This window comes from Thalassophryne amazonica, chromosome 13 (genome assembly GCF_902500255.1).
Source record: "Thalassophryne amazonica chromosome 13, fThaAma1.1, whole genome shotgun sequence".
NCBI classification, from domain to species: domain Eukaryota; kingdom Metazoa; phylum Chordata; class Actinopteri; order Batrachoidiformes; family Batrachoididae; genus Thalassophryne; species Thalassophryne amazonica.
In genome coordinates this window covers 62,221,010-62,246,982 of record NC_047115.1, presented here as the reverse complement: position 1 = coordinate 62,246,982, position 25,973 = coordinate 62,221,010, and the positions used below count along the sequence as shown (strand labels likewise).

Sequence of the window (25,973 nt, the reverse complement as noted above, 5' to 3'; positions counted from 1 at the left end):
GACATGGTGTTTACGTGAGAAGTTTATAGAATGTTACATTCATATTTTTGTTTACATGTTGCAGAACACTCTCGGATTAATGATTCACAACCACATTATGTCCCCTGTGCCTTATGTGCTGCAAAATGCTCTTAAAATGCCAACAGGAAATCAATCTGAGTCATGTGTTTACATGACTACTCGTCACTGTAATAATCTAATTTTAGAATACTCCACATTTTAATTACAGTTGTAGATTATTGCGTAGTCTGATTATAACCTTATTCAGGTTTAGGTAATCATAAGATGCTGTTTATATTGCAGTGTCTTATTCAGAATATTGTCTTAATCAAGTTAAGATCAGAATATTGCCGCCCATGTACATAGACATTACGGAAAAAATAGCCAATTTTTACGGCTCAAACAATCTGTATTCACATTTTCCTTGTTATAACCTCTTGTGTCTGTGTGGATATGTGTATTTCATGGCAAATAGAAGGTTAGTCAGGTTTAGCGGTGCTCCTGGCACTGACAAGAAACCAGCTGAAGCAGGATCTTCATATCCATGCAGTGTTCCTATTTATAACAGCACAGCATGGAGCTAAGGTTTCTCTGTAGAACTATTAGTCCAATTCTCCCTCACTGGAAATAGTGGCATGCAGTCACTCAACAAACGACGAATCGTTTCACCATCACTGACACACTATACTTTTATTTAAAGCCAGTTATAATACAAAACAGTTCCATAGAAATAACTTACAAAACATGTAGTATTTACTATAGGAGCTATTTAAGTGCTGTGGTTAGTGAGCAGCCTTACTGTAGTTGGATGTGACAGCATGTTGTCTGTTTCATGAGATCACTTATGAGTCAACCCTCTTGCCAGGAAGAGCTCCACTCCCTTCAGTCAGCTTGGCTACATGGAGGAAGTTGACTGAATATGAGATAATGGGAAACTGTAAGAAAAATAATTCCACATTCGTGCTTCCTGTTAGTTCTAATTGTTTTGTTAAATAAACCAAGGTCTCTCTGTACTTTTATTGGATGTCCTCGTTTCCTCCAGTGCGTGTTTGCCTGTAAAGTCTCTGCATTCGTCCTGATGGTCAGGACATTAAAGAGATGGAGGCTCTGATATCATCAGAGTTGGTGTCCAGAAGTTGAAATGTGTTTCAGAGATCCAGCCATATTCACCTGCGCATCATTTTTAGGAAAACAGACAACAACCAGAATGTGGTTTGTCACACAGTCATTTCTCAGAGGCAGAGCTGTGCCGCAGGATGTAATACTCTCATTTAAATTATATCTATAACACTGTAGCATGCAGTGCTGGTGTCCCGATGAGATGAACTACTCGTTGAGATGAGCTCCACCACGCATGCGCATCTCTCTCTACCCAGGACTTGAACACATCCGTCGAGTTGAGCTACCTCGCTTTACTGTGCTACTGTGCATCTCCCCGTCGAGATGAGGTGCGCAAGTGCAGTTGCATGGTGGAGCTCATCTCGACGGGACACGGTCACCCATCTAGATGAGCTCCACTACCGAAGAAAACCCACATACGGTCACCCATCTAGATGAGCTCCACTACCGAAGAAAACCCACATAAGTTTTGTCTTTACATAAAAATATAGTAATAAGTGTCTTTTCAATTTAAAAAAGTAAAGATTTACATGTAGCAGAATATTGTCGTTAGATGACGGGGAGCTCAACTTGACACATAACTGTCAATTTACACTACGGGGAGCTCAACTCAGCGGGGGAGCTCATCTCGACAGAACACCGGCCCAAACCAATTTAGTGCCCTAGGCAAGATTTTTAATGGCGTCCCCTCCCCCACAAATAATTCATCATATGACTGTGACAAGCTGCATGGAAAAACAAAGACCAAACCAGAGCTTTTGTCTTTTCTGCACTCAAAGACGTGCTATTAATTTTACTTACAACAAGGTGCTATGATTTTTTACACACAACAATACAGAGAGAGACAGAGACATACAGAGACAGAGACAATGGCAGAAGTCATCAAACACACTACATTTTACACTTACGGTACTGAACTCCCATAATGCATTGCAGCACAACAATTTACAGTCTTAGCGACCGGCCCGGCGATCGCTTCATTATTTTTATTGTCTCTGTGTTGTTGTGTGTATAAATAATAGCACCTCCTTGTGGCAGAGTGCAGAAAAGACAAAAGCTTTAGCTTGCTCTGTTCTTCCACGCAGCTTGCCACACTATTATCATTATTTTTATTTAATAGGCGGGCTTATATTTATTTTATATTAAAAGGTAAATAATAGTAACTAGTTTTAGTATAATAACAGTGAAAGTTGACTTTATTTTTTTTCCTTATTTGTGCACTCCCTGGATGGACGTCACCCTTAGCAATGGCCTACACTGCCTATAGGCTGGGCCGGCCCCGGTAGCATGTCATAACTGTAAGACACTGTCAGTAGAAGTGCCCTCTTGAAAGAATTTTATCTCAACTAATTTGTCCTCAATAACTACATCAATCTAACACATTTGGATGCTATTGATGGTTTTGCATCCAGGGAAAATGCAGTTTTGCTAGACCTGGGATGTCAGCTACCCAATTAGATAACAAGTCCACCCCTATTTCTTGAAAGTACCCATCTATCAGCCACAACCAGGTGACATGTAAGCAACCCCTTGGCCTGTTCCAGTTGTTGGGGTCCTCAACACGCCCACAGAACTGCACCACATGGCCAAAATACCAAATGCAAAAATATAAGCTTAATTCTGTGACATCACCACAGGATTCAGGTATGTTTTCAAGGATACATTACAGGCATATGAATCACCACTATTTTGATTTTGTCAGTGGAAGAAAGCAACTCCGAATGTCCTTTTGAGAAATATACACAAAATCTTTGTCAAGTTATTGCATACACAACTTTCAAAGCCTCAGCCCCCTGGTGGCCATAACTACAAAAGAATCCCACTCAACATCAAACCTCTCATGGTTTTGTGAGCTGACTTTGTGTACCAACTTTCACCTGGATACACAAAGACTCTGTCAAGTCATTGCATACACAAGTTTTCAGAGAGAGTAGATTCGTACATTATGCATATAAATCTTGACAGCAAGTTTGACATAGCTGTGGTGTCTTTCAAGTCTGGTTCAGCACAGTCTGAATTAGTTTCACTGACTGCTGCAGCATATCCAATCAACCAGTCAGTTTCCAAAATTAAGATTGCAATATCAATCCTACCTGTGACTGTCACCCTCAAGTCTGGGAACATGTCCTGGTGCTGTGCTTTATTGCATCTATGACACCACAGAACCACCTTGGGTCCTGGATGGCAACCACTCTGGCAGACAACCGGTGCATCCCCACATCGCTAGAATAACCATTTATCTGCTGCAGCCAGGTGAAGTGTGGACATTCCCTTGGCCATCTCCAGGCACTGGGGTACTCAACACTGAGGCACCTATGTGCTGGATCATGCGCAGAGACACGCGCCATGTCTGAAATATCGATGAAAAGTCGTTACTATTTATATTTGAATATTAATATGGAGCTGGAAGGGCTCTGTGCTTATGTTTAAAATCATCTGGTTATAAATCTTCTGCCTGCACAGAAGCTCTGCCTCAGAACTGTTTATTTAACTAAAACTACAGTCAGCTGCAAAGACAAACGGGATGTTATGTGTAAATCATCCACATAGGCGAGGCAGCGTTAGAGGTACGTCTCCTTTTCAGACCTCCAGGAGGCTCTGCGGCCGTTCTGGTGCTTGGGGAGGTTCTGGCTGGAGGCGACAAATGGGCTTGTTGCACATGGGACAGACACTGCGGATCTCTAACCACTTCAGCAGACACCTGGGAAACACAAAAAAAAGTACAAAACATTATCAAAGGGGGATAAAAAGAAGAAACAAACAGCTGAATTGTGAGGTGTGAAAGAGAATTCAGCAAACAGTCACTACTGGATATTAAATTTGTTCCATTCAGAAGAGCTGGTGTTGCAGTTCAAGAGGCATACCGGTCTTAAAGTGCTACTGTCAACACCACGCCTAAGCTACAGGGCAAAAAAACAACTCTGGCATTGAGCTTGTTCATGTTCAAACATGCAAGCACATATGCTGCGAGGAACCCCTACATAAAGCTTGTTTTTCTCTTTTCTAGTGTTTCAGTCATCAACTTAGGAAAACAAAAATTCTTAAAATAGAATTCCAGAGGTCTGCCTAGTCTAGATTTTTGTCCTTTAAGATGTCCTCACCAATGCAGTTTAACTTTAAACTTCAACCCTGTATGCTCTTGTGTTGAGGTCAGCTTCCAGAGCTTAAACAAGTACAATTCCATCATGAGCAAATGTGTAGATTTTGATGGTTTATGAAACAAGGCTTTAGAACTTACTTCTTGTGAAAAGCATGGGCACAGGGGCACACTCCCAACTCGTCCCTGCTGCGAAACTCTTCCAAGCACACTGCACATGTTTGCTGCAAAAGGGAAACGACAGGTTGTGAAATCAGTTCTGTCTAAAACTGATGCACTATCCATGCTAAAGGCAAATTACATTTTTGCTACAGTTAGGTGGTTTCATTTTTCTTCGGGGACCTGACAACACGGTCAGCCCAGCAGGGCACAGAAGAGGTGGAAGGGTCAAATTAAATGTCAAAGAGGCACTTTCACCAGGTTAACCTAACCTTTTGAGTTTTAAAAATCAAAAAATGATACATTCAACTAAAACTGTGTGGTAATGGAATTTGTCATGTCAGAAACTAATTAACATTTGCAAAATACCAGATCTACAAATATTTTGTGGATTATTTTTAATTTTTTTCTCAAGTAAAAGTGGTTTAAAAAGGAGATTTGCCAACAAGTAACATGATTGTCTATCAACATTTTTTTTTTTCTGATTAGCCTTTTTATTATTGCAGTGAAATTCTGGCATTCAGAGGTCTCAGCAAGAGTGTCAGGGAGTAAATTATTACCTAAAGGAATGCCGACTAAAGTTATAAGATAATACTCAGGCTGAATGAAAAGTGGAATGCTAACCAATCAAAGTTAATACAATACACGGTTAAAGAGAGCAGCAGAGTACCCAGACCAAAACACAATCACAACTCCTCAGTTCATTCTGTGTATGCTTACAGATATCCAGCCATATTATGATTTTGTTAAATTGACCATAAACTCCCCAACAATAATTATTTCTATCCTGTAAAATCTGATGAGTTACTTCAACACAACCAGCTTGAGCAGAACTTGATTGATTTTTGTTAAATGATCTTGTGTGGCCTAACAACGGAAATATGGAATAACTAAGTTCACTTACAATTTACTTTGCTTTCAGCAACCCAAGGTTGCTCAGTGTCGCCACAGCAGATCTGTACTGGGATGTGGCTCAAGTCTTACACTGGGTGCCCTTCCTGGCACAACTCCAGTTCTACTATGAGAAACGTGTAGCTCTTGGTGTACCTAAGAAGTCTTCCAAGTATTAATCAGGACCTAGTCTGCTCAACATCTGAGCTCTGACTGGATCAGATGTGCAAATGTAAATGCATTTTTTTCTGGCTATTTTGTGGTGTTGATGTGCTTTTAAATGTTTTTTTAGCCAGATTTTTTCAGGTTAGTGTCTTATGCCAGTCTTCCATTGCTTAATTCTGACGGCGACTGCTGTCTTGATTGCAAAAATGAGAAAACCGGGCTAGGTTGTCCACAACAGAAATCTAAAGTTGTGTGTCAATACACACACCATCAAGCATCAGGTTAGTGTTTAATGCAAGCACCATTAAATATAGCCCCCATGATATAGGAGCTACTGGGCATGCTCCTATAGTACTGTGTGCAATCCATGTACTAATGTCTGTGGTTATAACAACATGCTACCTTTAAAGGTACAATGAATCTGGTAACATCTGAAAACTGTATTTTGCTGAAGAGTGCAGCATGCCTTTCATGGAATTTATGTATATATAATTCCAGAAAATACTTTAAGTGATCAGTGAACAGTCAAAGAAACCACCCACCACTTTTAACAAATAACACAATCATTGTATTGTATGTTTATTGCATTGTATGTTAATTTTAGCTTTTAAAGTTGTATGGTCTTTGGGTTTTTTAAGATTCAAATCATCATTTGGAATCACTATAATTTTATTCCTTAGCATTTACATAAGGAAAACATAATATTATATTGCCAATATGATCAAAGTTCACACTGTCTGGAAACAATTTAGAATTTCAATGCCTGATGAGTAGAAATTCAAGCGATTAGATGTCATGAACTGCTTTTGGAAAGGACATCATAGATCATGTGGGGGCTTCCCGAGCTGTGCGAGGACTGTGGGAAGGCCATGGTGACTGTCAGCTAGCTGCTCACTCAAACAAAATAAGCCAAGATGGCAGAAAATGCTCTGAAACAACTCATTCCTGTAAAAATGTAAAATGTTTCTCACATATTTTGTGAAAGTTAGAGAGAAATACAATTCTAATTCCAAAAACACTGTTTTTGAAACCAGATAACATTTCTGAAGTGATTTACAAGACATTTTATGGATGTTAGTGTGCAGGTCCTGGAAACGCGTATCGGGGGTACGTGGGTCAGGTTACAGGTAATCTCAAAACCTCACACATGTACCCACAAGCTTTCTCCTGCAATTCATCTGCACAATGCCATTAGAAGGAAAAGACAGTATTTGCTGTGATATTGTCCCCAGATAAATATATTCACTTCATTAAAATGAGCTGTAATTTTGTAAAGTTACAAAAGGGTGAGATGGAAACGACTGATCTGCTGTGGCGACCCCTAACGGGAACAGCCGAAAGACAAAGAAGAAGACAAAAATAAACCTACAACATAATGCTTGGATTTTGGTAGAAACTAAATTTCATGAGTTTTAAGAAATTTTAAAGACTGTACAGCTTTAATTGTAGCCCGGCTGTGCAGGCAAATCCATATTCAAGCAGAACTATTTATTTCAAGATGTACTAATGAAACAAAAACCAAAATTGCAGTAAAAGACTCATATTACCCCCGATTTGCACAGATTACTTCCAATTATTCACTTTTTTGAATCATAAGGTCATGAATAGTATGCCCCAATTGGGTAAGTTATTTATTTATTTATTTATTTTATTTATTTTTTTATCAAAAAACATACACAATCGGGTGTCAGAAATCAGCAAAGGGAGACTGGCTTTACTCAGTAACATTTTCATATAAAGGAGTAGTCAGGAAATGATCCACCAACCTTTCAGTTTACAAGACAACACATTCTACTACTTGAGCCAGAATTATCAGATAGTGTGAACTTTTTAGACGAATATTACTTTTTTGAGCTTGCTTCGGTGACTTTTCTTTATTTTGTAAAGTAAGCTTTCATTTTATTGATGCTGCCCAGTATTCCCTTTAAGACTACTGTCTTAATTTAGAGGGACATTAAATGTTATTTACTTCCTTTTATGGATCCAATCCCAAAAAATGGGAAGTAAATGTAAGACATTGAATCTAAGCCTCAACCAAAGTATAAAAAGCACACACACACACACAAAAAAAAACAAAAAAAACAAAACAAAACAAACAAAAAAAAACTGCGAGGAGCACAGAAAAGTGTAAATATAATATATGCAGATTTTTCTTAATTGGATCAGAATATTAATTAGCTGATGAAATATTATGAATTAGTGTGAAATAGTTCAGTCTGTTAAGTTTGACATAATTTGAATGGAATTAGTTAACACATATCAACTGAGTTTATTTATTTATTTATTTGCTATTAAAATAAATTATTTTAATATATGCTTGAATTATATGATTGAACTAAATTTAAATGGTTTCCTCAAATTGTCCTTTCAGGTTTGCAGTGCACAGTAAAGAATTCAGATCAAAACAGAATCATTCCTCCACAGTTCAGTCTGTGTACATTTCCAAAGACAAAAAGCCCCATTCAGCCATTATTATGATCCCTTGCTAAAATTACCACATACCTCTCCTAATCTCCAGCAGTAATTATACCTGTTCTGCATCTGTTGTGCAATACATCTTAGCTGGCATTAGTTGTGTAAAAGTACCAAAGCCATAGTGTAAAAGTAGTAAAAAGAATTTATTCAAAATATAAATTCACGAGTACGATCAGCAAACCAAGCTTAAAAATATTAAATTAGAAAGTAGAAGTAGTCTGAATTTATTTGTACAGAATGGGCCCTCACAGGTTAGTGCAAAGTGCAATTATGAATAATAAGCTGTTAATGACTTTCTTTTGGCTTCTCTTGTTTTTAGGTTCCGCATGTCAATTTGGCACATGTTTTACGCAAGGTGCTCTTCCTGGTGGTTTCGAACCAGATGCCATCTTCCTTGGAAAACAAGCGCACTAACCACATAAAGTAATTTTTCATTTCTATCGGTGTAGAATGAGTGTTCAGTGTGTGTGCTGGCTGGGAACACGAGGTGAATAAGAGAATTATAACCATTTAATAGACAAAGCTGTTTTTGTCAAAGGATGATTCTTGGCAAGCACATGCTATTGTTCTATGATAAACCATTATGCATTGATAATTAATTAAGATAATTCATTAAATTGTTAATTTTTAATAATGGGTAGAATTTTTTCCAGGATGCCTTGTTAGCATGTTGCATAAAGCACTTTATTAGTTGGTCTAGGTAGAGCTAATGATGGGGGAGTTTATTTTATGTATTTTCTATAAATTCATCATATATTCTGTTGTAAAATCTTTAATAATCCAAATATTCGACTTACACCAAGAAGGCTGAGTTTCTTTCCTGCACCTTTCAAAACAACCTGTTGACAAAGATGGATTAAAGTTTACTTCTAGAGGGCAAATAATATTATTGTCTAAATTACAATATAATAAGACTGAAAGTTGAAGTAGATGTTGCACTTCATATTACCTCATTGTAGCCATACTGTTCTCTTGTTCCTTGTCGCCTCAGTCTGTAAAACACAAGAACGGTCAAAAAACAAAAACCACATCCTCTGCCCAATAAAATGTGGCTGACTGCTCAAGATCTGTCATCTGTAGGGCTTGTCTGTACAAGATGTATGAATCAAAACATTCCTGGACGTTGTATATTGTCAAACTCAAGGAACAGCCTGTGCATCAACAGTATACATGACATGAACTGATCTGGAACACTTTAAAAAAGCAAATGTATGTACCATATGTATAATTTTGACCCTGTGTGGACTAGAGAAGATCCAAAATATTTTTCAGAAATCCCATAAAGTGACAATAGTAAGGTTCTATAATCTGACGCAGCCTGTGATTGCTTTCAGAAGTTTTCACTTTTGCCTTTGAGAGTATTTGAGAATTTTGTTATTGCAACCCAGTCTGTCGAGTGCAGGAAAATGCCATCTGTTAACCCACAGAATCAGCCACTGGGATTTAAACGCCACATGCTCATGTGATGCATGCCAGCTATCACATGTCAGCAGCACCTAATACTGAAAGATGCTAAAGGAATGACAGAGAACAACAAATTTTTACACAGAATAATGCACCTTTGATAGAAATTTTGACAGACGGCACATTTGCTCACTGTTAAAGACTGTAACAGTGGGCCTTAGGTCTTTTTTCCCCCCACTTACTGTGTACCATTTGCAGTTTCTCAAACTCAGCTTGTATGCAACCTACATGTATTTCAGAACATTCTGATGTCTGACACAGGTGTTTAACTCTTAGAGCCCTAATGATGGTATCCTGCATCCTGGTCAACTTTTCAGAACTGCATTTCCTTGATTAAAAGCCTGGACATTGATTTTTTTCCAAACCGTGCTCAGACCCGGTGCCTAAACAAGGCAGGCCTTTATTCAAGGCCGGCGATGATTAACAAAATGCTGTTTGCTGCCTGCACTGTAACAGTTGTTAAATTTCACACATATCCCTGGATGTGACGAACCAAAGACAACCGCTTTAGATCAGCGCCTTCTGCATGGCTGCAAACCTTCTCTGTAGCCTGGTCGAAATGACGGAGACTGCAAACGCTGTGATTGGTCAATTTTCAGCTTTCACTCCTAACTTTCCCCTCATATTTTAAAAGTTTTTGTAGTCCGCATGCTGATTACATTCTGGATCAAACAGAAGAACCTCTGGCAGAAAAGTCCGCATATATGACCAACTTTACAACACGGAGTCGGAAGAAGACGCTCAAATGAGTTCATGGAAGAAAACTACACATACCGTACCGTTGGTTTGGAGGTTGATGGGTGTATAAAGAAGTGGAGCTCGTTGAGGGACAAACTGAAGCAGAAAAAGCCACTGCTCCTGTTCTGTTTTATACATATAGTGGATTGAGATTATAATGGACAAAATTCACTGGTCCACCTGAATCCCTTATATGCAAGTTTTACTGCATATTTTAGGGCCCCTTCACACATAACACAATTTAAGCCGACTAGCACATGAAGGAGGAATTGCATGCCATTCGTGAAAAATTGGAGCTGCCTTCAACGCCTTGTACATGTGTCGCTACAACTATTCGCGCACATCAGCGGCTAAAAGACACAGAGGGCCCTGTGAGAGCCCATTCGATCCCTCTCGTGGCAGGTGTCTGCCAAATTCCTACTTATTTGTACTATGTGTGAAGGGGCCCTTAACAAAGTAGCCTAAACATATACTATATGCTATATGCAACACATGGGAATCATATTTTTTTCAAAAAGCTTTAAAAGGGGAATTACTTAAGGGCCCCTTCACACAGAACATGAAAGACGCAGAAACCGGAAAAAAATCTGTGAACCAAAAATGAAATGGGGAACCACAAAACATTCCACCTGCTGTTGGGAGGGACATATGGTCGGACAGCCATGCACGATACCGCTGTGACAGTTTTGTGCACGCTCGTGTTCGCGCACATGAACACAGTGCGAGCATGTGGAAAGTCGCGCACACAGCAGCGGAGGGAAAAATGAATAAAACACCACAATTTATAATACTTAATTCCTGTTATAAAGAGCAGACTTAGTCTCCACCTAGACGTACACCAGGAAGTAATGAAATGACGCAGATTACTGCCCTCTTGTTCATGTTTTACATGAATTACCTGATGCACTCTAAATAGCAAATTTATAGCATAGCTGACCAACTGGGATGTATGTAAAAGCTCTAAGTGCTGTACCTGAACAGGTAGCAGCAGAAAATGAGACTGAGCATGAGGATGAAGAGGCCGATGCCGAGGATGATGATGTAGACATTAAGTGGCAGGTTGAAGAACTCGCCAGCCGTCATCTTGCAGTAAGGATTGGAGTTCTGTAATCCAGAGATGCACAGACAACCTGAACAGGATGGAAATAAAAAAAAAAATACACTTTAAATGAAAAATTTTCAACAGAAGTGGCCGAAGTTTATATTCATATAAATATTTTACTCCTCCAATTAGGTAATTGAGTCTTCCCAAGGGATTAATAAAATTCTATCTAAACTAATATACACACACATAAGTCAGTGCAATGACGCACCCAAATGTAAGTCCCTTTCTGTTGTTTATAAATGAATATAATATCAAATGACAAGGATCTATTTTAGCCATTATATAAAACAAATAATGAATGTTTTTACATTCTTTCAATGGAAGGAATATTTAATCCGGTGAAAGCTGGAACATACCATTCAACGAGGCTGCCTCGTTGAATGGTATGTTCCAGCTTTCACCTCATGAAATATTTGTACCATTTAACTCATAAACATTCATTATTTGTATAATATACTACTTGTACAAAGTCAGAGATTTTGTAGGGTTATAGCCAGGTGTATGATCAACCAGGAACAGTGCATCCAGAAAGAATTCACAGCGTTTCACTTTTTCTACATTTTATGTTACAGCCATATTCCAAAATGCATGAAATATTTTTTCCCCTCAAAATTCTACAAACAATGCCCATAATGACAATGTGAAAAAGTTGTTTTTTTTTTTTTTTTTTTAGATTTTTTGCAAATTCATTAAAAAAACAAAAACTAAGGAATCATGTGTACATAAGTATTCACAGCCTTTGCCATGAAGCTCAAAATTGAGCTCAGGTACATCCTGTTTCCACTGATCATCCTTGAGATATTTCTACAGCTTAATTGGAGTCCACCTGGGGTAAATTCAGTTGATTGGACATGATAAGGAAAGACACACCTGTGTACATATAATGTCCCACAGTTGACAGTGCATGTCAGAGCACAAACCAAGCATGGAGTCAAAGGAATTGTCTGTAGACAGGATTGTCTGACGGCACAAATCTGGGGAAGGGTACAGAAACATTTCTGCTGCTTTGAAGGTCCCAATGAGCACAGTGGCCCACATCATCTGTAAATGGAAGAGGTTCGGATCCACCAGGACTCTTCCTCGAGCTGGCTGCCTGTCTAAACTGAGCGATTGGGGGAGAAGGGCTTCAGTCAGGGAGGTGACCAAAAACCCAATGGTCACTCTGTCAGAGCTCCAGCATTCCCCTGTGGAGAGAGGAGAACTGTCCAGAAGAACAATCATCTCTGCAGCAATCCACCAATCAGGCCTGTATGGTACAGTGGCCAGATGGAAGCCACTCCTTAGTAAAAGCATAGAAGTAGAGAGATGGAATGCCAACTCAAGATCTCGCTCCACTGAGTTCTGTTTCTGAGCTTGCAACCTGCGAGAGTTGGGGTAATTTACTTCCGGTTGCCTGCCAGCAATGCACTTGTAAAGAACTGTTTCTGTGTGTTTTCTTGCGTGTTCTGCCGTGGCTTCAGCAAGTTATACCCTCGAAGTATATTGAAAGTGTAGCTTGAATGAAGTTCTTGTTGATTTTAAATCATATTCAGGACAAAACGTGCTAATATTATTGATAAGAGCATGCAGACTGTCAGGAACTGAGGCGGAAAATCATGGTCAATAATCATTAATTATTCATAAAACGTGTATAAAAATATAATAAAAACACACATTATTCAACATTTTAAAAAAGCATCATAGTAAAACTCAGAAATATAACCATATAAATAGCACAGTAAAAGTCATCAAACACCATCATAAAATCATCAATCACAATAAAAATCAAACACCGTAAAAATAATCATAGTATTTCTATTTCTATTTCTAAGTAATAACATTTGAATCATTTACCACATGAGGAGGAAGGCTGTTCCACAAACTTACAACTCTATTTAGAAAAAAAATATATTGTCTTGAGTCATATCTGCACCTTTGCACCTTAAAAATGCGAGAGTGACCTCTCAAACATGAATAAAGTCTATTTTGGGAAAAAATAATCCGACCTGAAAAAAAAAAAAAAAATTGGGGGGTGGGGATTTTAGTCAATCCAACGGCAACATGCAGAGATCTGTGCGATATCAGAAGGTTGTCAGCCTCACTGCAGCAATTATTATATTTTTCTCAGGATTTCAAAGAAATATAGGCTGGGATCGTTCTTAAAGATCCTGATATTGTTCCAGAAGAACCATGTTCTTTTGCTGAACAACAAAACTCATTGTTAAAAAAATTCACATTTTATTTTCAGTCATAAATTATTTCGATATCACTGAGGTATCACACAGTCAGTAGGATGAAATATGCATTATTTACTTTAGTCCACACAAATCAAAGAAAATATGAGAGGCATCACGAAGGCTCTGACACCTGCCTTCAGTTTCTATCAAGCTGCCAAAACTGTGTAAAAATCACCAGCAAGCCCATCAGTTTTGTATGATATAACATGATTTAAATTGACATAAATGGTTAATGGACTGCATTTATATAGCGCTTTTCCATCTGCATCAGATACTCAAAGCGCTTTACAAGTAATGCATCACATTCACCCCGATGCAAGGCTGCTGCCATACAAGGTGCTCACTACACATCGTTAGCAATAGGGGATTAACGACCTTGCCCAGGGACCCTTAGTGATTTTCCAGTCAGGCTGGGATTTGAACAGAGGATCTTCTGGTCTCAAGCCCAACGCCTTAACCACTAGACCAGAAGTTGGCATTACATCTCTCTACTTATATGGTAAAAGGCATGTGGCATCCCACCTGGAATTTGCCCTGAAGGACTCTCAGACCATGAGAAACAAAATTCTCTGGTCTGATGAGACAAAGACTGAACTCTTTGGTGTCAATGCCAGGCGTCATTTTTGGAGGAAACCAGACACCATCCCTACCGTGAAGCATAGTGGTGGCAGCATCATGCTGTGGGGATGTTTTTCAGAGGCAGGAACTGGAAGACTAGTCAGGATTGAGGAAAAGATGAATGCAGCCATGTACAGAGACATCCTGGATGAAAACCTGCTCCAGAGTGCTCTTGACCTCAGACTGGGGTGATGGATTATCTTTCAGCAGGACACTGACCCTAAGCAAACATCCAAGATATCAAAGGAGTAGCTTCAGGACAACTCTGTGAATGTCCTCGAGTGGCCCAGCCAGAGCCCAACCATGAATCCATACATCCAAAACATCTTTGGAGAGATCTGAAAATGGCTGTGCACCGACGGTGGAACGGTGATGGAACTTGAAAGGTGCTGCAAAGAGGAATGGGCAAAACTACCCAAAGATAGGCACACCAAGCTCCAGGCATCATATTCAAGAAGACTTGAAGCTTGCTGCCAAAGGTGCATCAACAAAGTATGTAGCAAAGGGTGTGAAAACATATGTGCATGTGATGTCTTAGTTTTTTTTATTATTATTATGTTTATTCAATTTTCTCTTAATACAACAAATTCAACACAAAACAAAACACACATCTGCTCAGCAACACACCAACAACAGCACATATAGCCATATGCAAACAGCAACATCATCAGTACCAAACAGCACAGCATTGGCCCATGGGATGTTGAGATGGCATCTCAAACCGATCAATACATAAACCATTAGACAAGAGCGCGGGACAAAATAGAAGAGACATTTCCCTCAAAATAATCTAAAAGGGGTTTCCATATGAGATAAAATGTGTCAGTCTTGGCATGGCTCAAAGCTGTCAGAAAAACAAGTGGAATATGTGTTGTGAAAGTGTCGTGACACGGACCCACAACAGGGGGCGGTAATGAACGGACAATGGATAAGCCAAAAGTAACAATTTAATGTTGTGAATCGCACAACGACGTACAGACAATGACAATATGGTGACTGTCAATCATACACCAGGTGACGTGTGGGCAGGCTCGACGATAGAAGACGCCTGGCGAGAGAAGAGCCGGATCCCCACACAGCTTCCACCACCAACGGAGCTGAAGAACACCGGAGCCGCCAAGCCCTGCGCCCCAGGTGGCCGCTGTCTTCAGCAGTCAGACCCGGTACTGCTGGCAGAAAACAGAGACAGTCCTGATGAGTGCGAGTTCGCACACTCAGTAATCCCACAGTCAGTGTTTAGTTAAGGAGGGAGAACCTCCACCTCCAATCACACACTCGTGCAGCTCCTGTCTAACCACTTATCTGGTTGGAGTGTGAAGCAAAGCCGTCGCTGATCACACCAAACGCCAATCTCACAGATAAGGACACACCACAGGAAAACGGCTGCAAAGAAGTACAGATTATTACTCAATGTTTTGAGTCAGCAGAGAAAGTTACCTGAATGGTAGCTGATTTCTCGGCGAGGAGGTGGAGTTGCAGTCCGGCCTTTATGGTGATGGTGATGAGATGAATGAGTGACAGCTGGTGCTGAGGATGAGTGACAGCTGTCACTCCCAGTGGCTCTGGCGCCCTCTCCTGCTTGAAGCCCGCACTCCAAGCAGGGCGCCATCTGGTGGTGGTGGGCCAGCAGTACCTCCTCTTCAGCAGCCCACACAACAATATGCTCCACAATTAACTTTTTCCACCCAGAAATAGTGGGAAGCTGTGGAGATATCCACTGAAGGAGAATATCTTTCCTGGCGCAATAAGTTAAAATATTATACAATTTACTGTTGTGTTTATTTTTTATGCATTTATTAGGTAGACCAAGGAGAAGAGATAAAGGATCAAGTTCTAGTTTTTATTTTTAACAAATTCGCAAAGAAAACAAAAAACAAAAAAAAACTTATGTTGTCATTATGGGGTTCTGTGAGCAGAATTTTGATAGAAAAAACTGAATTCACTCCATTTTGGAAAAAGGCTGTAATATAACAAAATGTGGAAAATGTGAATTGCTGTGAATACTTTCCAGATGCACTGTATACCAAACAGGTGCTAATGAACATTAATTTCAAATATAGCTTGAAACACAGTCATTAACTGAAACAGAAACAGCTGTGTAGCAGGCTTAAAACTGGGTAAGGAACAGCCAAACTCTATTACCAAGGTGAGGCTGTGGAAGACCGTTTCATGTCACAGGTCTTATACCATGGCAAGACTGAGCACAGCAATAAGACACAAGGTAGTTATACTGCATCAGCATGGTCTCTCCCAGACAGATTTCAAAGAAAACTGGGATTTCCAGATGTGCTGTTCAAGCTGTTTTGAACAAGCACAAAGAAACAGGCAAAGGTGAGGATCTCAGACAGAGTAAGTTGTGTTGTGTGGGCCGCTGAAGAGGAGGTACTGCTGGCCCACCATTCAGAGGGCGCCCTGCCTGGAGTGCGGGCTTCAGGCACGAGAGGGCGCTGCCGCCTCACAGGACAGCCAAGAGTGACAGCTGTCACTCATTAACTCCTGACAGCTGTCACCAATCATCAACTCATCAACCACTCCATATAAGCTGGAAGACATCTCCACCCCGCTGCCGAGATATCATTTGCCTTTGGAGGTATATTCTCAGCTGTGTTCAGTAGGTGCTACTGTACTCGTTATTGTGTTCCTGTTTTGGAGGTGGAGGTGTCTTACCCACCATTAAGGAACTGTCGCTACTTGTATTTGCTGGGTGTACACACACCCACACATAACTGTTTCTGCTTCCTGCCAGCAGTACCAGATCCGACAGCCGGAGACGGTGGCCACCTGGGGACTCGGAACTTGGCGGCTCCAGTATTCTCTGGGTTCGGCGGCAGTGGAAATCGTGTGGGCTCCGGCTCTTCTCTGGACGGATGTCTTCTATCCTCGAGCCTGCCCACACGTCACCTTAGTAAATTTGACTCTGTCCAAATTCTGTATTTGTCTGTATTTCGTTGTGCACACTTCACAACAGTAAAGTGTTGTATTTTTGGCTCATCTATTGTCCGTTCATTTACGCCCCCTGTTGTGGGTCCGTGTCATTACACTTTCACAACAGGATATCTCGGCCAACATCATGGATCCCGAGGGGCGTCAACCATCTGTTGGACAGCCAATGGAAGAGCAGGGTGCACAGGCGTCTGCAGGGGGCGTGATCGGTGAGTTGCAGCAAATCCTCTCCGCCTTTACTGCTCGGTTGGATTTAATGACCGAGCAAAATGTCATCCTCAACCGTAGGATGGAGGCTCTCACCGCGCAGGTGGAAGCGCGCGCTCAGGGCATGGCTGCAGTTTCTCCTCCTGTTGACCTGGTGCCGAATATGCAGTCGACTTCTGCATTGCGGCTGCGAGGTCCGGCTGCGAGGTCCGGCTGGAATACGGCTGCGCTCCGCGCCGCCTTCATGAACAGATTGTCATCGGTCCTGAAGGAGCACCTGGTAGCTAAGGATGAGCCGCAGGATTTGGATAGTCTAATCGATCTAGTTATATGTTTGGACAATCGATTAGCGGAACGCCGTCGAGAGCGAGACGAAGGACATGGCCGGGCACGCGCTGTCCCTCTCCCTTCCGGTTCCGACAAGGTTCCGCCCTCCCCACGCTCCACAGCCTCTGCGCTCCGTGTGGCAACAGCTCCCCCTGCTGACGATGCTATGGACACGAGCAGGGCCAGATTAAGATCATCTTACAGACAGAGGAGAATGGCCCGCGGGGAGTGCTTTTTCTGCGGCTCAAATGAGCATCAGCAGAGAGACTGCCCCAAACGGTTAAACACAAACGCCCGCCCTTAGAGACTGGGTTAAGGGTGGGTCCAGACATTCACGTGGGACGTACATGTATTTCCACACATCTCCCAGTCACAATCCTGAGCGGGGATTTAACCCTTCAAGCCCCAGCACTGGTGGACACGGGGTCAGAAGGGAATCTGATGGACAGCAGATGGGCAAGGGAGGTAGGGCTCCCTCTGGTGGCGCTTCCTTCACCTTTGAAGGTACGAGCACTAGATGGCACCCTTCTCCCTTTAATCACACACAAGACACAACCAGTAGTTCTGGTGGTGTCTGGGAATCATCGGGAAGAGATAGAGTTTTATGTGACTCCTTCTACTTCCCGCGTGATTTTGGGCTTCCCGTGGATGGTAAGACACAATCCCCGGATTGATTGGCCAACTGGGGTTGTGGCTCAGTGGAGCGAAACCTGCCACCGGGAGTGTTTAAGATCCTCAGTTCCTCCCGGTTTAAGTGCTAGTGAGGAGGTTATAGTTGCCCCCAATCTGACAGCGGTGCCGGTTGAGTACCACGATCTTGCTGATGTTTTCAGCAAAGATCTGGCTCTCACCCTTCCCCCCCACCGTCCATACGATTGTGCCATAGATTTGATTCCGGGCGTTGAGTACCCGTCCAGCAGGCTGTACAACCTCTCACGTCCGGAGCACAAATCAATAGAGACCTACATCCGGGACTCATTAGCTGCCGGGCTGATCCGGAACTCCACCTCCCCGATGGGTGCTGGTAAAGACGGCGGACTCCGTCCATGCATTGATTACAGAGGGCTGAACGAGATCACGGTTCACAACCGATACCTGTTACCTCTGTTGGATTCAGTGTTCACGCCCTTGCATGGAGCCCAAATTTTCACAAAACTTGATCTTAGGAATGCGTACCACCTGGTTCGGATTCGGAAGGGAGACGAATGGAAGACAGCATTTAACACCCAGTTAGGTCACTTTGAGTACCTGGTCATGCCATTCGGCCTCACTAACGCCCCCGCGACGTTCCAAGCTTTGGTAAATGACGTCTTGTGGGACTTCCTGCATCGATTTGTCTTCGTATATCTGGACGATATACTCATCTTCTCCCCGGACCCTGAGACTCATGTCCAGCATGTACGTCAGGTCCTGCAGCGGTTGTTGGAGAACCGGCTGTTTGTGAAGGGCGAGAAGTGCGAGTTCCACCGTACTTCTTTGTCCTTCCTGGGGTTTATTATCTCCTCCAACTCTGTCGCCCCTGATCCGGCCAAGGTTGCGGCGGTGAGAGACTGGCCCCAACCGACAAGCCGTAGGAAACTACAACAGTTCCTCGGTTTTGCAAATTTTTACCGGAGGTTCATTAAGGGCTACAGTCAGGTAGTTAGCCCCCTGACAGCCCTGACCTCCGCAAAAGTCCCCTTCACCTGGTCGGATCGGTGCAAAGCCGCGTTTAGGGAGTTGAAACGTCGGTTCTCGACTGCACCAGTTCTGGTGCAGCCCGATCCTTGCCACCAGTTTGTGGTTGAAGTGGACGCCTCTGACTCAGGGATAGGAGCCGTGCTGTCCCAGAGCGGGGAGTCCGACAAGGTCCTCCACCCTTGTGTCTATTTTTCTCGCAGGTTGACCCCGGCAGAGCGGAACTATGACGTGGGCAATTGGGAACTTCTTGCGGTGAAGGAGGCTCTTGAGGAGTGGAGACACCTGTTGGAGGGAGCTTCGGAGCCGTTCACATTTTTCACGGACCATCGGAACCTGGAGTATATCAGGACCGCCAAGTGGCTGAACCCCAGGCAAGCCCGCTGGTCACTGTTCTTCGGGCGTTTTGACTTCCGGATCACCTATCGCCCCAGGACCAAGAATCAGAGGTCGGACACCTTGTCCCGGGTACACGAAGACGAAGTCAAAACAGAGCTGTCGGATCCACCGGAATTCATCATACCTGAGTCCACTATCGTGGCCACCCTCACCTGGGACGTGGAGAAGACCGCCCGGGAGGCCCTGGCACGAAGCCCGGACCCAGGCACAGGTCCGAAGAACCGCTTATATGTCCCACCAGAGGCCAGAGCTGCAGTCCTGGACTTCTGTCACGGTTCCAAGCTGTCCTGTCACCCACGGGTGCGAAGAACCGTGGCAGTGGTCCGGCAGCGCTTCTGGTGGAGTGTGGTGAAAACATTACATTTAAAGACTGAATGCATTTGAAAGCATTAAGAGGTTTAGCCACATTCACTGTTATATACACAGAAGATGTTCGCATAAATCTCTGCATAATTTATAGATGTGTGGGTGAACATCCATATTTTAAATTCAGGTCCCAACAAGTGAAACCATTTACCTTCAGGCTTACATTCATATTTTAGATTAAGGGTAAAATTCAGTTCTGTTATGTTTTTTTTTCTAAATGGAATGATATGATTTGAATTTCGGACAAAAGGGATTACACAATGTACTTGTGCAGGCATATTCTTGTTCTCTTTTTGACAGTAAACCATTTTGGTCTGACTAAAGCACAGGTCAGCCACACTGACCATCTGCTGTCGGTCAGCTGTAGGCGTTCCTGTCATCTTTCTCTGGGTGACACGTTGACTCACTCAGTTTCACCAGAACCCTACAACACCATGCAAGAGAATTGTATGGTTTTCCTGCTAGAACACATTAAATGTGACAGTGTTGAATCAAGTTGGTTTAACGTGTTAATGTAGTTGATTTAACACTATTACAGTTCTGGGTCTTCCTGATCTTGCTCCATCTTCAACACTTGATCTGACCCTCTTGAATTTGGCTGACCAGCATTTTCCTCCCAGACAAAATTATAATTTTTTTTTTTTTTACACATTTTACAATCTTCATGTCTTGACAGTAGCAAGGGTCCCATTTTGACTTAAATGGGAACTGGTCAGTAATTCATGCAGATACAGTTTGTCCACAGTAGGTCTGTGATGATGATGATCCCTAGTGTCATTACCATGTCCTCATGGATTTCCTTTGGAGACATTCCCTTTTTTGTGAGATAAATAATCACAGCACACCCTTCAGCTTTGTCCATTTTGCCAAACTGACACACCCTTGTGCACTTCACAGAAATATTGTCTGCAACATTGTACCCAGTGAGTCAAAATTTCACACATTTTCAAAAGAAATGTTGGTTTCTCAGAATACAAAACACAGAGAACCATGCCCTACTTTTTCTGGGTCAGGCTCGCCCCTTGTATATGCGCAATCAGGTTTTCCTATACTATGAACTTTTAGGCCATATACAGCGTTGCTGCTGCAACCTGTTACCACACGTTACGATTAATGGCACGTGTTGCTGGAGAATTATCAGAACCATTACGCACGGTCAAGAATAGTGTTCCGTGTTGTTGCGCACTATTGCGCGTAACAGCAACAGCGCATCGTTAAGTTCTGTCACATTGTGAATGAGGTGAATTGTCTCCACACACACACACCCGTATTCATCCAACCGAATTCAGATCGCTCCAGTTTTTCAGAACTTTGTGACTGCATGCGTAGTTGGGCTCTGTGCCATGGAATGGCGCATGTCCAATTGTGCTGTGTTTGCACTTGTGATGGAGGGCTGTATGTGGGGTTAATCTACTGTCTCGTGTCGTTTCTCAGATCAGTTGTTGGTTTGGTTTTGTGGTATGCAGGAGATCACTTGACCGAGGGTCTATACGTTCAAATAATAATTTAAAAAATACTGTCATCACTCTTTACTCTTACTCAGTCAGTCTCTTACAACGGTGTAGCCTGAATACATGAGCTTTCCAGGAGCGCACCCAATTCATTATGCACGCTCAGAGGCACGTCCCCTCCGGTGCGCACTTTTTTTTTTGGGGGGGGGGGGGGGGGGGGGAGGCGACCCCGCACCCTGTGATAAACTCATCGCCCCCTTAATATTTTTTTCTGGCGCCAGGCTTGCTATTGTCTCTGCTAAAATGTCATCATATATTAATTTGTTCTTGCCTGGGATTTCTGCAGAGATCATATTGAATGCTGAGGAATATGCAATTTAAGGAGTGTCAGCCACCGAGAACACAAATTCAGGTTGGGTGACTCATATTTAGATTTGAGATGGCTGAGATGCACTGTTTGCAGGCTGAAATTATGCTGGTGCATACTTCAGCAGTGTTTCCTTCTACCTGGATACTCCCATGACCATGGTGGAGCACAATCCGGCTTCCCATTTTAATGCTGTGGATGAAAATAAGAATCTAAGATATCAAGAAGAGTTCCCATGCCTGGAGAAACACAGAGATACATCAGTCTGTCATGAGCCATCTGAGGGCTGAAATGAGGTGGTAGTATACAACTTGCCACACAATTTTATTTTGTGGAGCACAAGAAAAAACAGTGATAGCAAAACCAGTTTGCCAGCCTGTAGGTATGTGGATACACAGAGAGGACCTTAGTGGGGGGGCTTTATCATGATTTTTGCCAAATGGTGAGGATGACTTGGCTACTCCAAACTGCTCTGAACACCGATCGTCAGCTGTTTTGGAAATCAGGTGAGCTGTGCTTTTACTTGATCCATTACAGTAAATTAGCAATACCAAATAAATAAATAGTAATTGATGTATTATTAATTTATGAGTGAACATTTTAATATGAAAATTAAAGTATGTACAAAGTACAATACCCACCCACCCCAGATTTCATTGTCCATTGTAATGTTTTACTGCAGACATCATGATTTTCCAATTAAGTAGACATTACCCAACACCAATCAAAACACACACACACACACACACACACACACACACACACACACACACACACACACACACACACACACACACACACACACACACACACACACACACAAAACATGTTTCAGTGAACATCTGCAAATTTATCTACAAAAAATTATCAAGTCGACTGAACGTCACTGTCAGATTAACAGTACTCTACCAGTTCAATACTTGAATGCTTGGAGCATTAGTGCGCCTTCCTGTTATTTCTAACAACTTTTAGCCACAAGTAAATGTGTTTTAAGCTTTTGCACAACAGTGTATATTTAAGTCAGATGTAAGCAGGATCAAGCTGAAGAATTTAAAGTTTCTGCTGGTTGTTTTCCACATGATACTGGTTGTGGTAGCTGAAAGACAAACAACAACATGTCGCCACTCATAATCAAGCTTCAGCTGGAGAGAACACCACACATACTTGCAGAAGTGCTCAGCCCAAGAGCAAAAACACTTGTCTGACACTGCACAGCACTTTGCTGTGAACATTTAACCCATTGCGTCACACAGGAATGCGTTCCCACTTGTGTGGGAATACTTGCCAATGCTGGGGCTCAGAATGAAATAATTAGTGCTTTTCAACTTTATGACTTTGTGCAATATTTATTCTACATGACACACATCGGCCTTAAAACATATGAGTTAAACTGAATTAATCTGTCATTTTTGGGTTGAAAGACTGCACACTGGTAGGCAGTGGTCTAGGACGTAGGGTACAGTCTCATCACACCCCCGTTACACAATGGGATATGGCGGGAGCGACAGGTTTGGATAAGCGAGAAGAGCACTGTAATCAGCACAATGTTAGTAAATCATTGATAGTGGAACATTAAAAGGTAGCCCACTGTGCAAATGCAGGCAGTCCTGAGGAGGACTTTACCCAAGCGGTGAGCACAACTCCTGGAGTGTTAAAATTTTAAGTCACATATTTTAGAGTTGATTTGAACTCTTAAAGAGTTACTTTAACATATCCTGCATTAAAGCTTACAAAGTGTTGCAGTTGTTTATCAGACATGATCATATTAGATTTCATTCAGCTCTTTATAAGCGTTATTTAACTCTCTGAAGGTGTCATTTCAACACTCCATGCTAACAGTGAGAAATAATGAAAAAGGAGTTTATGACGTAAATTTTGTGCTCCCACATTTTAAACAGGTTGTGGGTCTGAACCCAACCTGAGGATTTTGTTGTATTTCTATCAAATGACTCCCAAACCTTTCGATGTGGACACTGTTAAAGTGCTCTGCATGGGTTTTACATACACGTCACCCAGCAACAACAGCAAGTGTCAGAAAGTTAACATTTTTAATAAGACTAAAAGTGTGTGCCCTTAACTCAGAAACAGAAGCATACAAACAAACATCATGCGAGTTGCATTAACACTGAGGGTTTGTCTGTGTGCTGATTAGAAAAATGGCAGAACATAAAGTTGAAATTCTATTTATGCGCATTACTGCATTAGTCATATCATCCTGTACGGTAATTACCCATCAGGCCACTTACCGGTACAGAGATGGAGAGGATGCATCAAGGGTGCATCAACTGTGTTCTGTCGGAAATCTTTGGGGCTGTGACTTCTCTGAAGTCCTCTGGGTTTGCAGCTTGCGCTCGACAGTTGCGGTCTGTCTGTCCACTGCTTTTTATTTTACCTTGACAGCAGTGCCGGTTCCTTAAGAGGTCATCAACCAGCTGCTGATTTGCAGAAATATTACAGAGTCAATGCTGGCATTAAACCTCAAATAAGGCTGTTCTTCAAAGTCAGATTCAGCTTAATCCAGGTTGATATTTTAAGACAAATCCCAGGGTTGTATGTCATATTCAGGCATGAAACTCCTGTGAGCAAGGTCAGTCTGTGAGATGACCCTGTGAGCCTTGAGGATGAGAACACATCATCACCAGGGAAGATACTCCAAATTCCATCCAGCTCTGTGGACTGGCTCTCCGTTTTGTTTTTCCTTGTCTTCCCTTCAAAACATTGTCACAAGGCGCTCCCTCCCTCCCTCCTCTTCCTTCCTTTCTTCTCCTTCTGTCCTCTGCTTTGGCGCTGCTTTGCTTTACGTGTCGCTTTCTCCTTCTCGAGCTGTGAAATCCTGCTGTGGCTAAATTTGTAGGGACAAAAGGAAGGACGTGGACGGATTCTCCGGCAGTCAGCCTCAGTCGTCCTGCAGAAAGCAGCTGTTCATCTCACCCCTGGGTTTGAACAGACAACACAGGGAGGTAACACAGGAAGACACTGCGGCTCATGTTAATTCAGATCCAGGCTGACTCTCTCCTCTCATCTCCCTTCTGTACTTCTCCTCTACAGCCCTCAGTTTGTAAACAGATCCCTACTCATGTGATTCGCACACTGCATCACAGCTCTACTTTCACCGCCCCCTGCTTCCTTCTTCCTACGTCCTCGCTCCCCTGCCCTCCTCTCACCCCCTCACCCCATGACTTTTTCCTTATACACCCCCTTCCTTTGCAGCTGCAGAGCAGATGGCAGATGCACCATCAAATGTGAAAGCAGTGACGAGGAACTGCTGCTGTCTGTCTTGTTTATGATTTATTTTGATTGACTGGCTATTATTTGTGGAACTGATCATTTTATGTCCACACAGTCAAATTCTGTGAAATCATTCAAATCAAGATGCATTTATCACTAGTTCAAATTAGTTAAGCACTAAACTATGTAATGTTAAACATTTAAATTGTGTTTGATGATTTTATGTGTATTTTTTATTTTGTTGTTTTTGTGAAGCACTTTGGAACAGTTGTTTGAAAATGCTATATAAATAAATTGCATCATTATTTATTCTTGTTGTTGTTGTCATGAGGGCTTACTAAATTATTCCAATGAGTTTATTCCAAGCACCCTCTATTTTTATGTTTCCAGTTTTGTTTCTACCTCATATTCTGTTAAAAAAAAACACTTTTCTTGATATAGGCTAAAGTTTTTATTTATTTATTTATTTATTCAATGTTTTACCAGGTAAGTCAATTGAGAACACTTTCTCATTTACAATGACGACCTGGACAAGAGGCAACACAACAGCAGGAGAGAATAACAGATTCACAATCTCCACATACAACAGTGAAAAACATACAGTAAAACAACTGCAGAAACAACAACAATACGAGTAAAACAGAAAATGTTAAGAATTAAGATATACATTATTAAAAACATGCAATGGTCCTGTAAAATGTTAGAAATTGAGTTTTTAAAAGTAGATAGAGGTAAAAACAAACTAAGCTTTAGAGACTAAGTTATTCCAGTCACTTGCTGCAGAAAACTGGAAAGAGGAGCAACCAAAGAGTGTGCGAACTTTTGGGACAACCAGACTGATGTAAGTGCTGGAGCGGAGAGCGCGACTAGAAGTGTGGATGTTTAAAAAGAGCTCAAATAGGACGGAGCCAAGCCAACCAAACATTTGTAAATACACAATAGCCAATGGATTTGTCTACGT

At 41.9% G+C, this 25,973-nt stretch overlaps 1 protein-coding gene across 1 annotated transcript; it reads right to left on the bottom strand.

The window, feature by feature from the left end:
* Window positions 1-663: 663 nt before the first annotated feature.
* On the bottom strand, window positions 664-24,916 carry LOC117523350 (RING finger protein 122-like). The gene is made up of 6 exons (XM_034184837.1): window positions 24,031-24,916; window positions 11,082-11,238; window positions 8,856-8,898; window positions 8,704-8,745; window positions 4,358-4,440; window positions 664-3,820 (listed from the first exon to the last, which is right to left on the bottom strand). The coding sequence occupies exons 1-6, from the start codon at window positions 24,053-24,055 to the stop codon at window positions 3,700-3,702; spliced, it is 471 nt and encodes a 156-aa protein (XP_034040728.1). The 5' UTR covers window positions 24,056-24,916; the 3' UTR covers window positions 664-3,699.
* Between the last annotated feature and the right edge of the window lie 1,057 nt (window positions 24,917-25,973).